This window comes from Cololabis saira, chromosome 2 (genome assembly GCF_033807715.1).
Source record: "Cololabis saira isolate AMF1-May2022 chromosome 2, fColSai1.1, whole genome shotgun sequence".
Taxonomy (NCBI): domain Eukaryota; kingdom Metazoa; phylum Chordata; class Actinopteri; order Beloniformes; family Belonidae; genus Cololabis; species Cololabis saira.
In genome coordinates, this window is record NC_084588.1 from 28,143,770 (window position 1) to 28,161,062 (window position 17,293).

General features: G+C 39.8%; 1 protein-coding gene across 3 annotated transcripts in view; it reads right to left on the reverse strand.

The window, feature by feature from the left end:
• fam189a1 (family with sequence similarity 189 member A1) overlaps positions 1 to 17,293 on the reverse strand; it is a 118,510-nt gene that overhangs the window by 12,797 nt on the left and 88,420 nt on the right. Inside the window, exons 2-4 of one of the 3 annotated variants that reach the window (XM_061742381.1) lie at positions 12,318 to 12,369; positions 11,348 to 11,458; positions 8,748 to 8,912 (exon numbers count right to left, since the gene is read on the reverse strand). In XM_061742381.1, the coding sequence (XP_061598365.1) occupies positions 8,748 to 8,912; positions 11,348 to 11,446 (264 nt within the window). In that variant the 5' untranslated portion in view covers positions 11,447 to 11,458; positions 12,318 to 12,369. The remainder of the gene's footprint in view (positions 1 to 8,747; positions 8,913 to 11,347; positions 11,459 to 12,317; positions 12,370 to 17,293) is intronic. The other 2 variants (XM_061742373.1, XM_061742364.1) reach the window with 2 other exon arrangements.

A 17,293-nucleotide genomic window follows, 5' to 3' on the forward strand; every position in this document is an offset into this window, starting at 1 on the left:
CCAGAAAAATAACTCTAAATCATACTGTGACATCCCCTTAAGAAGCATTTCTGCCCGAGGGCCACCAGGTAATTATTTTGTCTCAGGAAACACAGTCACAGCCTCACAACAGAGAACACACTGAGCTAATGATGAGTCGCGTAACCTCAAATCTTGAACAAAAACTGATCCCCAGCTGGGTCCCGACATGTTGTGTCCGAACTGAAGAAACGTAATAACTCTCCCTCACACTAAATCAGGAAGAAAGATGAAAGTAAATGTGACGTGTTTAATTTGATAAATATATGTAAAGGTTATGCATGAACCAATTCGGAAAGGTCAATTGGATGTTTTCATGCTTGAGTCTCACCAAAAATGCCATCAAATCATCTCTGCATCTTTCATTGTGACTCTAAAGAGGTCTGTCTTTAGTGTCTCAGGATACAGAACCTCTACAGTCTCAGACAACATGCCCTTTTTCTTTTTTTTTTAACTCTGGAAGGATGTTGTTATTCTGTGGTTTTCTCTTTCTGAGCCTGATAGAGCACAGGAGTGAAAACAAGCAGAAAATGCAAAATCATTTGGCAAAACAGGCTGGTCTGGACAAGCAGAGCTAGCAGCGAAAATAAAAACAACACTACAAAATCTACAGGCAACAGCCAGCTCATACTGATGCAAGTTAGCCTAGAAATCTGTACACTTGCAGTGAGAAAACACTCTGTCCTTTTCTTGTATTCATATGAATATATCCCTTGACTGAAATACTTTGACTACTGATCACTCGTGTATCCTGGTATTTCTCTTTGACTGTAAAGAGAAATGTCTGCTCCAATAAATGTATCTTTTCAAAATTATCTAACAGCAAAGACGGACTGCAAGTGTCCTGTGAGACAAATGTGTGTGATGGCTTCATATGAGCTCTTTTTTTTTCTTTTTTTTTAACATAGTGATCCATCTGCTGCACAGATGTGAGAAGATCTTTGTTTCCCCCCCGTGGGTGCAGTGTACATAATGACATGATAAATCCTGCCAGGCAAAAGAAATCTGACAGCATCTTCATGTAAAATACTTAACATGGCTCCTTACTGAATATTTAACCTCTGGAAGATGCCCTGCCCCAAGGTCAATCAGGGCAGGGTTACACATCCGCTCCTTCACAGGAAACCACAAATGACTTCACTGCTCCCTCTTACAGATGATTTACAACCTCTGGGATTGTAATGAAAAGAAAAAAAATATGGAGATTAAATGTGACTGCAAAGAGTGAATATCAGTCGTGACTCGTGACGTGGATTAGCTTACTGTATTAAAAATAAAGTCTCTTAACGAGAAGAAAAACTGTTGAGAAGTAAGCGAATAAGAAGCAAATAAGCCTTCTGCTTCATTTATCTGCTTGGATAAGTCAACTCTCTCACTTTTGTATTTCAGTTAAAGGAATATTTCAGCAGCTGCATCGTGACTTCATTAGGATCAGCAGCAGCCTAACAGCCGTCTGAAATGGTAAAGGACTATTGGGAATTGGGAAAGACAGTTTCCTCTTAGACATAACTCAATAGATCTGACTACTCTGGCACTTAATAAAGGTTTATAGCACCAATTTGAATTATGATCCCATTGAAAAATGTGCTCCTTCTTTTCCTCTTTTCATAAGCATGCTTCATTCGATGAAGTCTTTTATTTGATTATTAATGTTTTATAATCAACCAGGGACATAAAATAAATGGATATGATTGTCATTATCCAATAACGGCACAGTAGGCCACAGTATATAAATCATTTCTGCAGACACCAGGAGTCAAGATATTCCACTCAGGTCACAAACTCACAAACTACAGCAGGGAGACGGTAGAAACACTGTGCATAATAAGAGATTTGCCTTCTGGGTAAATATACATACTGTTTCCCCTACCTCTCTAATTAATCTGACACCGCACCCTTGCGTTGTTTAATGTTTTCACATGTGGCATGCTACTCAGCGAGAAAATAAACTTGAAGCCAGTCATAGTACTGACTTTGAATTAATTTAGACTAATTGAGGCTGCGCCTTTATTTGCTAAACCACATGGGAACACCCTGTTTTGCATGGATATGGTCCTAAGTAAAACATTGACTGATAAAAAATTTGATTTGTAGGTCAGAAGAAAATGTAACAGCAATGTGCACAATAATTGTTCAGATATTTATCTAAAAAGCACAAGTTATGCTGGAAATTAGGGATGGGCGATATTTTACCGTTCATGATATACCGTCAAAAAAATTCCCCACGATAAGAATTTCTCATCTCGCGGTAAAAATGATAAATTCCCGTTGATGATGTTTTTGTGTAAAGATGATTTATGGTTCTGTGTTGAAGGAAGGAAGGAAGGAAGGAAGGAAGGAAGGAAGGAAGGAAGGAAGGAAGGAAGGAAGGAAGGAAATGAGCCAGAAAGAAAGAAAGAAAGAAAGAAAGAAAGAAAGAAAGAAAGAAAGAAAGAAAGAAAGAAATGAGCCAGAACGAAAGAAAGAAAGAAAGAACGAAGGAAATGAGCCAGAAAGAAGGAAAGAAAGAAAGAAAGAAAGAAAGAAGGAAATGAGCCAGAAAGAAAGATATGAGCCAGAAAGAAAGAAAGAAAGAAATGAGCCAGAAAGAAAGAAAGAAAGAAATGAGCCAGAAAGAAAGAAAGAAAGAAAGAAAGAAAGAAATGAGCCTGAAAGAAAGAAAGAAAGAAAGAAAGAAAGAAAGAAAGAAAGAAAGAAAGAAAGAAAGAAAGAAAGAAAGAAAGAAAGAAAGAAAGAAAGAAAGAAAGAAAGAAAGAAAGAAAGAAAGAAAGAAAGAAAGAAAGAAAGAAAGATAAAATCCTGTTGATGAAGTTTTTGTGTAACAAACATGGCGGATCTGAGAGTGAGATAGATTTATAGTTACAAAGGTGGAGTTGAATTGGTATTTTTTTATCGTCATTTTTATCGTTATTGGGATAAATGCCAGAAATTATCGTGATACATTTTTTAGTCCATACCGCCCATCCCTACTGGAAATCCTAAAAGATCTCTGCAACATGAGTGTTCATGCACTGTCAACGCAATCAGTTCAGTTGTTCTATGGGATAGCTGAGTTGTTTACAGGCTCACATACTGGCTGTATGATTGGTCCATGGTCTTCAGTAGCTCATGTTTAGGCAGTCAGTTGTTGTGAAAGTATGAAACACACTTGACCAAACACAGTATGTTGCTGTTTTTAAGAGCAGAACAACTATGAGACACTTGTCGAATAATGGGAACGCGCGCTGCTTACAAACCCAAAATGTGTGACGTGAGCTGCGAGAGCAGAGCTACTCCAGAAAAAAAAGCAAAACTCATATTGTATTATCCACTTACATTGATAACTAAAGTGCGGTTGACTTAATTTGACGACTTTAGACTCGATTTGAAAAAATGTTAAAAGACTTGTAACTCAACTTGGACTTTAACAACAATGATTTCTGACTTCACTTGGACCCCCAAAAAACCCAAGATGTAATATCCAGGATCACAGTCAGAGATGGAAGGACTTCCACCTTTGTTCGACATTTGAAGTTGCACAAAGAACAGCAGAAGTAATGTTGCCAACTTCACGGTGAGGAAAGTGGCTACTGGCGGTCCCAAAAGTCGCTACATGATGTCATCGCCTCAAATGTTCAAAATTTACAATTTGTATCTAGTTGTTGTAGATGCTGTAGGTGAGAGGATGTGGGAGAGATAATAAGCGTGTAAAAAAATTCAGTCACACGAACTGTGTTGTTTGTCAGGTAGTCAGTAATCCAGGTGATTGTGCAGCCACCTGTGTCTTCTGGAGTTTCTTACATAGTAATGCAGGCTGGATGGTGTTAAATGCACTGAAAAAAACTGAAAAACATGATCCTCACAGCACTGCCTGCTTTGTCCAGATGACTGTGGATACGTCGAAGCAGGTGTATAATGGCATCTTCGACTCCAACCCCATGACGATAAGCAAACTGCAGTGGGAAAGTGCTTGTTTGTTTATTCAAGGTGAGCTAATAAAGGTCTCTCCAGGACTTTAATGTTGTGGGATGTTAGTGCTACAGGTCTATAGTGATTTGGAGGATATGGTTGAGATATTTTTGGTACTGGAACAAGACAGAATGTCTTCCACAGCAGAGGAACCTTCTCCTGGCTCAGGCTGAGGTTGAAAACATGCTGCACAGTCCCACATAGGTGGTCTGAATGGGTTTACAGGACTCTGGGGCCGTCGCCATCTGTACCTGCAGCCTTGTTCCAGTTCAATCTGTCCAGTTACCTCTTCACCTGGCTGCTAGAGACACGCAGGCGGGAGGGGGAGGTGGACAGGGGCCCAGCATCCCCTGATGTGGTAGAAGACAATGATGGAACAGCAGCAAGATCCATGACTGAAGTGGGAGACGAGACAGCTGATGTGTGACAGGGAAGCTGTGGGTCAGTGGAGGATGGGAAGTCTGTTTGGCAAAGGGCAGGAGAGGAGGGTGCTCAGCTTGTTTTGAACTGAACCTGTTGAAAAATGTCTTCAGTTCATTGGCTCTGTCCAGACATCCTTTCAATTACGTACTTTTTATAAAGTCATCAAAGAGACTGCATTTTGCAAATTTTGATTGACACAGTTTAACTTAACTCTCAGTTGCTTTAAATTAAAGTTGAACAGTTGAATTTACTGCTGCATATCAGTATCTATCACAATGCACTGCTCTGTCTTTAATTTCTGCTTTAAATGCATTTAAAAAATAGATTTTTATGTAAAGTACTTGTCTTGTGCATGAAATGTGCTATACAAATAAACCTGCCTGGCCTTGCCTTGCCTTCTCAGAGAGGTTACAAAAAAATGTACAATCTGAATTTCAAGTTAAGTTAATACACTTATGGCCTGATTTACTAAAGGTTTGCATGCGTAAAAACATGTGCAAACTTGACATCACCCGCAAACCAAAGTGCCAGCTGATCTACTAACAGCGTGCAAAGAGGACTGCGCCTCTCAAATGAGCAAAATAGCACACGCTATTCATTTAGTACTTTTGCCCTGATGAATAATCAATATGGGGCGTACCCACCAGAAAGCGCTAAATACTGGGAGGGGAAAATGCAAATAGGTTCATTTACCACACGCAATGAGATTTACCAAGCCTAAAAGTTATTGCGGGGATTGTGATTGCGTCTGTATTTAATACGTTTGAAAGGAAGGTGCTAATCTGCCCAGCATTACGCACCGATGGCTGCTGTTATTGTGGCAAGGAGGCGACATCGCCAAAATCAAAGAATACGCAGAGAGAGAGTCTTTATTCTGCTGCATGCTATTTTAAAAATGGTTGCACAAGTTTTATTAAAGGCCACTTTTTCTTTAGTTCTTCGCCTTATATCTTGCCACCTTCTTTTAACATCATCTGCCGTTCTTTTTGTCTTACCAACTGCATTTATTCTATCGCAGATTTTCTCCCATATTGCGTTTCTTTTGGTAATGTTTAAATTTCTTTGCTGTAGTTCATGAATGTGTTTATTTGCCTCTTCCACTAATATCTCTAACTCCAACTCGTCAAATTTCATTTTGCGCTTGCGACTATCCTGCTTTCCATCCAGACTCTCCATGGCGCAAACCGTAAGACATGCAACACCTCATTTAAATACTGCAGTTTGCACCTGTTATCAATTGCGCAAGCATTCTTAGTTGATCACCCGCAAAACACACAACAACAGCACGTGCAAACTTTTTCAGTGCACACGCAATTTAGTACTCTTTATTTAGGATCTTAGTAAATCAGGCCCATAGTATTTACACTTGATACTTGCACCATTATGGTGTATTTGTTTATATGTATATTTTATACTTTTGAATTATAGGTTTTATTTATTTTTTCAATATGGTAGAAAGGAGGAAACAGATTGTAGAGTGCTGTTGCAGCGCGACACTACCAAGTGCAGTGTACGAAAAACAAATCTAGAGAAGCTCCAGTCCTGACTATCAACCCCAGAAAAAGGAGAAGGGTTTCTGAGGTGGAAGAAACCTCTTCAAACATCAAGGATGATGAAAAGATGGTGGGAAGAGCAAAGACGAAAGTCAGTGAAAATGGAGAGGGACCAAAAAACAACCCAAAAGTGGAGGGAACTTCTAAAACTTATGCTGAACCATCAGCTTGCTTACTCTTCAGTGGACACTGGACACAGTAGCAATGTAGAAAGTCACACTGTTCCAGAGGGGGATACAAGAGAGAGAAATTCCAAGAGGAAGGCCAGCAATGCAGAAGCAACATCAAGCAGGAAGAAAAGGAAGACAGAGACCAAAGAGGACACAGCAAGCGCATGCAGAGCTGAATTTGAAAAAAAGCGCCTGCTCGGAGAGGGAGGCTGTGCATCCGTGTTTGGTGGCTATCAGAAGGCAGAGAAGGTATCAAACATATGAACGGGAGACAGGTTTCTGTGGAGGTGGTTGTAATGCTGAAGCTCCAGAATGAAGGTTTAGGTTCAGTCAGCATCTGTTTCCCTGCTGGACTGATCTGGACGAGGAGCTGATGCTGATCCCGGAGAGACTAATGCCTGCAGGGGATCTCTGCAGCTACATACAGAAATACGGAGGTCCTCTGGAGGAGGACGAGGCCAACATTATATTAAAACAGCTGCTGGATGCACCAGTACATCAGGCAAAGAAACTCTTCCACAGAGACATCAAACCAGAAAACATCCTGCCGAGACTGGTTGCACCATGATATCGCTTCATAGACTTTGGACTGAGTTGCTTTTACGTGCAAAGTTCTCATTATACTTTCTTCTGCGGCACCAGCGATCATGTCCCTCAGGAGTGGTTGAAATGTAACGCATTCACCGCCGGACCCACAACAGCGTGGCAGCTGGGAATTCTCCTATGCAAAATACTCCACATTGAAAACTTCATATCCACCACCTTCCTCAGACAGGAGCTCACAATAAGGAATAATCAGAACGCAAGGATTTCCTGAAGCAATGTTTAATTGAATCTCCCAATCAGCGTCCCATCCTGCAGGAGCTTCAGCGTCACCGTGGCTGATGTAATGCAGATGCACAACACTTAATCACTTTAGCTTTAAAATTCTCCTTATATTTATAAATCTGTCAGTACAGTCCCTCAATAAAATTCTTAATAGCAATGTTTATCTACTGTAAATAATTATAGCAGCAATTTATGGGCTCTGTTTCTGTTTAAAAATCCAACTTTGGCACTCTATAAATCACATATAATCCGTTAAAGTTGTAAACTGTTGTCTCAGGGAAGTTCCCAGTTTAAACCTCAGCTGGGGTTTGTACGTTCTCCTCATACTTTTTTCTCGTTTTCTCCAGGTTTCTCCAATACTCCAAAAACATCATTGTTACAGTTGATGTTACATATTTACATTGAACTGCCCTGTTCTCACCAAGATAATTGATAACATAAATCATCTTCTTGGTACCTACTATAACACATTATCTGACTGTCAAGCCTTAATTTGTCACAATAAGTAAACCAAAACAAATTATAAATGTAATTTTAGCTTCAGCATCACTAATGATTCATTAAAAACATGACTCACATTTTCATTTGAAAAATGTTATTTCTCTTTCGGTGATTAATGATTAATGTATTTTTGAAGTGAAATTAATTGAAATTTGCTCAAATTTTCATGAGCCGTTTCATATAACATATACTACAAATTTAATAGGGAAATATGAAAATAAATTCCTACTGTTTTCATAGAAGTGCATATGATCTACATTTTGGCCAAACAGCCAAAAGCACGAAATGACACTAAATACTTCTATAAAGGCATTCGTTCACTCTTATTCAAACAGATGGTTTTCCTCCCTGAAGCCACCTCATGCACACCAGAAAACAAATGAATCAATAAATAAAATGACGTTGCCATGGTGAAATATGGTAATAGATCTCCATTGATGATGATTTCTTTGTATAGTCATGGTAACTCAGAGTTACAATCACTTGAAATTTGAACTTTCTGACTTGGGACTTGACTGTATTTACTCCAGATTGACTCGGAACTTGCCTGTCTTTAGACCAGACCTGACTCGGGACTTGAGACATGCAAAACAATGACTTAGTGCCACCTCTGGATAAGTCCACCAGAAATCCAGTCATAAAGCATGCTTAGAGCTGGTCTCAGACCTTTACTGATGTTTCACTTCGATATTTCCATCTGAGAATGTACTGGGCGGGTGGTACAGGTACAACTGATCAACATTCCCAGAACAATTTGCATGCAGGCAAGTGGCACTCATGTAAGAAAATATTTCTAACATAATTTGATGCAAAACAACTTAAACCTCAGTAATGCTCTTCTGTGGGCTTCCAGCAATACATTAGCCAAGTATGAATTATATCTGATGAATGGCTGTTGATAAAACACACAAGAATAAAGAGATTTCTGTATTTATTACCCAGGTTTGGTCTACACAGAATGGCCAAATAAAGATGTAAAATGTCCAGTCAAGGGAATTAAATTTATCCCACTCCAGATTTTAATTTCACTGCAGGATTGTAGAAATACAACTGAGAAAGTATGCAAACAAATATGTCAGACTGACATAATTCAATATTGATTTTGATACATAATGGCTTTTTGGGAGTCGCTGTTTACTCTGGCCTCCCAAATAGATTCAGTCCTCAATAATTGGACCACAGAGATGTTAAATGCAGACATAATGTTTTAAAACAGACATAACCTCTTATGAATAAGAAGCAGTGGTGTTGTGTAAAAAAAACCCCAAACAATATTCCTACATTCTCACAATAGAAAGACACTCACCTTGAGACGTAGGCGTATGGTATTGCAGTCCTGCAGAGGATTCAGTTTCAGCGTCTCTCCCAGGTTGTTGCAGCTTGAACTCTGCTTCTGTAGCTCGCAGCATACACACACTCCATCACTGTCAAACTTGAGCTGGGGGGGAGGAGGGGAGAACACACATCCACACTCAAGCAGCCATGCCACATAGAAAGAGACACAGATTAGACTTAAGCTCGTTCTCTCAAGTCAGATATGCAGAAAGATGTGGAGGGTATATTTTCCCCCTGGTATCAACAATATTTTTGGTTAAAGTTAAAGTTATAGGGACCAAAATACCCCGTTACTGTTGGAGACTGCTGCACGTGCATAACAAGACAAAGCACTGTGAGCACGTGATGAGCTACTTGGGGAGGGATTGAGGTAGAGCATACCTCTGCTGTGTGTCCCAGATTGAGAGAAAGCAGGACATGAACTCAACAAGTATGGGTTAATTACATTGGGGAGAGGAGATGAGGAACATTAATATTTCAACCATGACTGGGGGAGGGTCTCCGGGGAGCCCCATAGAGCAGCAAAGTTGGTGTACTCGCCCGGTCCCACTCACATAAGGAGAAAAGCTGCTTATAATATGAAAGTGGCCGGGTTAGTGGGCTGCCTGCCTGATGAATCACTGGGGGCTTTTTCACTCATGAAATAGATACGAACCCACAGAGCCATAAATTCAGCTTAAACACATCAGCTAAGCATCTCAATGTGAAAAGTTTTGAATACAGGGGCTTGGTGTTTGGATTACCTTCTGAAAAGAGAGCTCATGGTTTGATCAAGTATATAGAAGCTCTTCAAAACTGACAATCGATTCATCACCGAGTTCACAATATGTACCATTCAACCACATCAGAAGCTGGAGGTGATAGAATAATGTCAGGGATGAAGCAATTTTGTTTCAATATGTGGATATCAGCACGCAGTCTCAAAAGCTGCTTGAAAGGGATTCATAAGGTTACCTTGAGCTGTACGGATGGAAATAGATAGAAATAGCTATGTGAATATCAACAGCAGTGAAAAACTTCAGATTCTATCAACTTTCTAACTTCTTCCTGCTGGGGAATGAAGTGAAATGGATGTCAAGAATGTCATTTTAAGATGTATTACTGGAGACAACCTTCCCCAAAAGTCTAACATCAAAACAGGTTGGGGGTGGGGTTTTCAACAAGTGCTGACAAGAACGCTCACCCCTATCTGAGTGTACGAATGCACAGTTGCAGTCAGGAGACCTTAGAATCTGCTGCTTTTGTTTTAACTCGTCTTCCATCCATCCATTTTCTATACCCGCTTTATCCTGTGCAGGGTCACGGGGGTCTGCTGGAGTCTATCCCAGCTCATCATCACAGGCGAGAGGCAGGGGTTCACCTGGACAGGTCGCCAGTCTATCGCAGGGCTTAACTCGTCTTATTTTACCACATTTTTTTTTTATCACACTGCAATACTGAATTTCTGATCACTCATGTCAAAGTTTGGATTTGTATTACAGCTATGTTTGATTCTTATGTGTGTGGCAATTATGAGTCACTCGTCATTAGTAAATAGTTCTGTTGTGTTTCGGTATTGACTCAGTTCTGCAGCCTGTTTGGAACAGAGCTGCTGTCAGCCTGCCATCTGTGGACATTTGTAAGTTTTGACTGATATATAAACAACAAAGAACACATGACTAATAGTCGCTGGCATGAAAATGACTGATTCCCACAACAAAATCAAAGTCTTACAGTTGCATCTTGCAGGGCAATTGTCACTGCGTCCAGACTTTAGCATCAAATAAGTCAACTGGGATACGTTTAAGGAAAAAAGAAGTCTGACTTTACACCCTCAAATGTTTGGTGTCAATTTATCACCGAACCAAGAAATCAACACCTCTAACTGAGAACACAATTGTCTTTCTTGGTTACACTTTTCTTTTCTAAAGTTCAGTTCTAAAACCATCTCAATTTTTGAACCGTCTGTCTCTTTTTGAGGTTGCAATTCTTCGTTGAGTGTCAAATCAGCGCCACTTGGATCTAAAGTGGGGAAGTGGGACATAGCAGAGATCTAGTAGCTCATTGGCTACTGAATGACCCAAAATGTTGCTTATCAGCTCATGAAGAACCAGCAAACAGAGCTAAGTTATTGATGTCTGCTGTTAATGAAAGGAATACAAATTTGATAAATAAAGAAGGGACATATATTAACAACGTACCTCTGCTTGCTTGTTCTCCATGACTGCAACAAGCACGTTTTTGTCACTCTGCCAGTGTAAGGTGCTGAGTCATTCAGAAGTTAATGAGATGCTGGGATTTTGGCAATGTCCCAACCTTTCTGCTGTGGTGTGACTTGGCACTGATTTCACCCTCAAAAGAATTTGACACTTGTTTCAAATTCCGAGTTTTGGTTCTCAGATTTAGTGTTTTTCTACCCACTAATTTTCCTTCACAATGTCAATATGTATCAATTTCTGCATTAAAAAAACCGGGACTGAGATGGAGGTAATCTGGGCTCCATCAGTCCTGGGCACATACAACTGCTTTGTGAGGATGTGTCTCTTAATGTTCACACTAAAACGGCATGTTTTAATGTCCTGCTGGCCTCACCAATTGACAGTCTTCCAGAGAGTTGACAAGCTGAGCGTTCTGGCAGGAGAGGATGGAGCCCGCCAGGTTCAGCATCACACACACTGCAGACAGCAGCATGAAGAATGTGATCTGTGACAGAGGAACAAGACGGAGGGAAAAAGAGAAATTAAAGAGAGATAGAGAGAGATGTCAAAAATGTAGCCACCTTTTGCTGCCAACACCAGTTCAGCACTTACATCATTCTGATACTGTGATTAAAAGTGTATTACAAGAGGCACGCTGCATTTTCCTGATCAATCGTCTCTCAAAGAAATTTCCGCACATTCATAAAGAGGAAACTGGTGCTGGTGTCAAGAGCAATCAATAACGATTTCTTCTCCTGATCTCCGGAGTCCAAAGTCGAGAGAAATAAGAAAATCTTTTTACACAAAGAAACTAGAAACAACTTACTGATGGTTGGATATTGTATACATATAACTTTTTCTGTCTTAGACAACATCAGAACCTTTGTGGAGCAGCTAATGGCTTTCAGTCAGAGTAAAAAAAACTAAACATACACACACGCACACACACCCAGAGCTGAGCTGGCATCCCCTTGGCCCCATTTCCTCCCAGTAAAAAGCTTCTTTTTATTTCCTAGCTGACAGCTCTGTGGATGCCCTATTAGCAGAAATATGGCTACCATATTGCTGCTGCTTTACAGGTCAAGCAGAATAGCAGACCACCACTAACGGCACAGCTCTGGGTTATTGATGAACCTTTATCAATTCAACTGAAATTCAAGCTAAATGCATATTTCAAAGCTTGCTTTTGCAAAGTTGTTGTGACATTGCTGATGGAGGACACAGAGGGCATGAGCAGGAGGAGCTGAGAACATACATAAACAGATGGAGAGGAGGAAAGATGGATGAGGGCAGGGAGAAGGGAAGGGACTGAGGATGGCATGTAATAAACAGATGGAGTGATAAGTTTAAATGTTTTTTTTTACCGCAGCAGAAAATGGAAAGATTGAGAGGTTGATGTGTGAGCTTGAGAAAGACCTGGATGGCAGACAGGAAAAATAGAAGAAGAGATTCAGTTAAATGAAAAAGAAACTAGACGATGAATAATAAGACAGTAACAGATTAAAGTAAACAAGTCTACGCAGCCCCATGGTGCATTGCTGTCAATGATGTGTGTGCATTTCTGATCAACTGGTATTTCATTTGGAAGAGATTTAAAGCCGTCTGGTTGCCTGGTCGAGGTTTATCGGCTGCATTAGAACAAAATCCAGGAGCAGAGCTGAACCGTTGGGCTCAGACAGAGACAACAATATAGGCGGCACTAAAAGATCTCCATAAAGAACTCCATAAAGTATCTCACACATCTGTACAAATAAACCACAATCTAAAACATACCGTAAACAACAGTCGTAATCTTAAACATACCGTATAACCGTATAAACAGCAGTTGCAATCTCGAGCAACAAACTGATTTTATTCTATGAATTTCCTATTCATAAGCTACAGTTAGCTTCTGCAGAGTCCCATTTTACAAACGTAAATTGATTGTTATCTTTATTTGTGTTTATAAATTATTTGTGAATAAACTCTGAAGCAAAAAAAAAAAAATATGAGAAGTTGTATGGCTCAAATATTTGAGTAACATGTGACGTTAACAAATGAAAAACCTTGAGATTCTTTAGATACACACATGCATCACACACACTAATGTTATAAAACACATTTTTTAGGTGAGTATCAATTTCCTTAAAATGCATCAGTGAATTCAATTCAATTAAAGTTTATTTATTTTGTGTCTATTATAGTACAAATTGTCTCTAGCTGCTCTAACGGAGATAGACGCTGTTGAAACTGAATTGTCTCTGTGTAGAGAAACCAATCTGCAATAAGTAACAAATAAAAAAGTCCTCGCTGATGCACAGTAGTTTTGTTTGTGTGAATAAGCAACTTTTTCCATCCAAATCTTCAGGTTTCACAAAAATGTTTAGAAAATCAGACAAAAAAGTGCTGATGGGGTTTCCATCCACTCTTGTGAATTGAATTATCAAGAGTTGCTTCACTGACAGGAGATACACATAACACCAACTCTCCAGACAGCTCTGGCTCCATGACGTAATTAAAAGAAAGCCAGTCAAACATCAACAGTAGAAAAGCAAATGAATGAGTGACAGAACTACCAGGATAGAGAGCATCACAACATGCAGCCATGTCTAGGAGAGTTCTGGTCTGACCCTGTGTGCTTTGGTAAGTCATGATCATTATTTATTCACAGTTCCCGTTTCCATTGCATTTACTCTCATAAGTAAGTTACATGTTTCCCAGCTCTTCCAAGATACGTTTTTTTTTAAATTCCAGTCAGTCAACTCTATCCATGAGGTCTTCAAATCTCTTTTAAATCAAAAAACCGCTTTGGTGTCTGTGCTTCAATCTCATCTCTCTCCATTTATTGGAGGATTTGAACATATCTTAATCAATGTTGACTCTGGTCTTATCCTAAACGGTTAATAGTTGAACATTTCAAAGAACCTTTCAAACAGTGAAATACACAACTTACCACAGAGAGTCTGTGGTAAATGTATTACTCAGCCATTTTGACATACAAAGCAGTTATTTCCAGCAAAAATAAGGCTCAAAATCTTGATTGTTTTACTGCTCCTCAGATGTGTCTCAGTATGCTCATATATACATCTGTTAAGTGCACACCTTTAGGTCGCTGACATAACACCAGCTATTAGATTAAACAAAAAAGAAAACAAAACACAAATTGCTTCAATAAATAGTAAATTGCAGCCATTAGTTAGCCACAGTGACACCGTATCGTAATATTTATTGCACATGAAAAATAGACTGAGACAGGCAGAGGTTGAACAGAATCTGATAAATCACCACCTCACCGAAACATATGTTTGGTGTTATCGATTAGACGTTTCTGTAAATCACCGATATGATCGATTTTCTCAGTGTCTGTGCGCTGGGCTGACATTTGTCACCCTGACTGATGGGATCTGCCTGGTACTTGTTAATGTACCTATTTAAATCAATGAACTGAGTTTATTGCATGCACAGATTTGTAATTTGAACCTCATTTATTGAGAAATTTATGCCAGAAGACTAATGCAAGGATGTCATATGCCGTAAAATATCAACAATTTTGGACTACCATCTTGGCTTCGTTTATGCAGGATGTACAACGTAATGCTCAGAGAGCAAACTAGTCTGGTTACTTTGTGAAAGATTTAAATGTTTGACAGTAAAGTTTCATAGACTGCTGTTCCACAAGTGTCAACAGTGAGCAGAAAGCACCCTTGTTAGTCCACCAGGGGACGCAGAGGCATTTAACTTCAACAATACTGTGACAATAACTATCACGAGGTTATTGCGATGCACGATGCAGCCACAGTAAGAACCCCCTCCCTAACAAACTTGCCACAAGCTACGTTTTAATAAAACCTTTCCAGGTTTGCCTTTTTGCCTGCTGAGCAAATCACGTTCGGTGCTGAGCCTCAAACAAAACCCAGCTGGATTTCTAATGGAGGAGAAAAATATTTTCTCTTTATCAAAGCTCCACTGACTGCTGGAGTGCCATTATATCATGCTGCTTTGATAATATGCAAAATTTTTAATTGTGTGTAACTGAATAACTGTGTTAAAGTATGCGTTAAAGCTTACAAGTACCTTTTATTGGAATCTATAGTTACACGGCACAAGACCACAAAAAAAAAAAAACTGCTACAAATGGTTCAGACAGTTACCATACATCATACAGCCGTGTTTTTATGAATGAATTGTAAAACTATGAACAATAAATGCTTCAGATTTGTGGTCTCCAGGGTGTCACCTGTGCACCCCAATGTTTTCTCCCTGCAGAGCTGCTTGACATGCCTGGACCCACACAAATGCTTTCTCATTAGCATGTGGGATCACATAGCACCATTTAGCAGCTAGTCATTAATTACTGCTGCGCTGCCTGCTGCATGCCAAAGAGAAGAACACACACACACACACACACACACACACACACACACACACACACACACACACACACACACACACACACACACACACACACACACACACACACACACACACACACACACACACACACACACACACACACACACACACACACACACACACACACACAGCTCTTGGTTACTGTAGCAGCCATAGTAGATTTACTCTGCATGTCATCATCACATCGTTTAGCACTCACTGCTGAGGACAGTACACCATAATACAATCACCATTCATCTCCAAGACACACAGATTACAGAGGGAGACCCAGGGTTCAGGTGTGCCACTCTAATTACCTATAACTGTCACTGAGGTTAAAATCGTTGGCTTGCGGGTTTATCTGTTTTTCTGCTGAACCAAGCTTCATAGTCATGGCTTTTTGCATGTGCGAATGAAAACACACAGATAAGAAGCAGGGTACATCCACAAAAGCATGAGTCTGAAGTATCCTGAATTCTCTTTCTTTTTTTTAAGATAACATTTAAGATTTAAATACTTCTGGATACTGTCTTCAAAGATATTGTATGCCGTATTCATTTGTGAAAGTTGGTTGATGCTAACTAATAACATCAAGCACAAAAACCTGTTTCCCACAAGTACACTTAACTTTAACCACTTGAATATTGACCTTCTAATATTTACGTCAATATTTTATTCTACCAATTTTATATGCCTGCTTTTACAGATCAAAACAGAAAAATTACCCAGCTGCATGGTCTTTCAGAAACAACACCAGCATTCTGGACAGAGTGTGACGAGTGCAACTTAAATCTGTTACATGAGACTTAAGCCCCGATGTACATTGTGCACTGCAACAGCAAAAACAACAATGCTCCATGTCTAATTTCGACTTCTGTTTGAAGACACAGAAGTAGCATTTTTTCTATTATTCTTCAATTGGACATTAAGTTTAATCCAAATAAAGAAAAATGCCTGCAAGTCATTCAGGCAAAGGTGGCTCCATCTGTTTTCTTCCGTGTCCCGTTGTCCTGCTGATACACAGATTAAATGCTATTAGAAGATTGCTAGAAATTCTCCAATGTTGCCCCAAATACTGTATAAGAAGAAATGGAAAGCTACCATGTGACATCAGCCATGAGTTTTGGGAAGAGTGGTTTTGAAGCCTCTTTTTCATCATACTGTATGATGCCATGTTGCAAATGGGCAGGACAAACATGCCTGAGAAGCCGACTGCAACAGTCCAACCTTATGTCAATCACAGTTGGCCACTTCAGCTTGGATGATTTCGATCATGCTAACCTATGATGCTAATTAATATTATGTTACATTTATTCTTGTCAGATCTGTTAAAACATCCTCATCTCAAATGTCACTACTGAAACAACGTGGGAAACGACTGCCGCCAGAGCTGAAATGAGGACTAGCAGAGCTCACCTGGACATGCTCACAGCCGGCTGCTACAGCTACATGTAATTGACTGCAGGTTCGAGCAAACCTCCGCTTGGAATGGTGCTGAGATCGTCCTCCGTGGCTCCTGTCTCCACTTTCAGCCGCAAGTGAAGATATTCAAGTAACTCTGGATCTTATAGTGTGCTCACAAAGCTACTTCATTTTATTATCACTCAGGTGAATAAAAAAAATATAAGAGGCATATTTGGGGACAAACTGTTTACTGTACTGAGACCATTAAGTTGGGTGTGTCTAACGTGATTATAACTTTTGTTTGTGGCCAGTTGGGTCTGAAAATGTAATTCAGTGGGATACGTTTGTAGGCTACTGCCGCATGACAAACAGATCAAAGTGGAATTATCTGACGTCCACATCTTATTCTACTCCCACTTTTAACTTCAAAGTATACATCATGCGTGGGAAGTCACATCTCTGTTGCACTTGCAGCTGGTTTCCTATCAACAGCAACTCCTCATTAGCAGTTACATAGCTCAGCTAGTTTCAGAAACAAATGAGCTATCAGTGCTCTGACAAGATT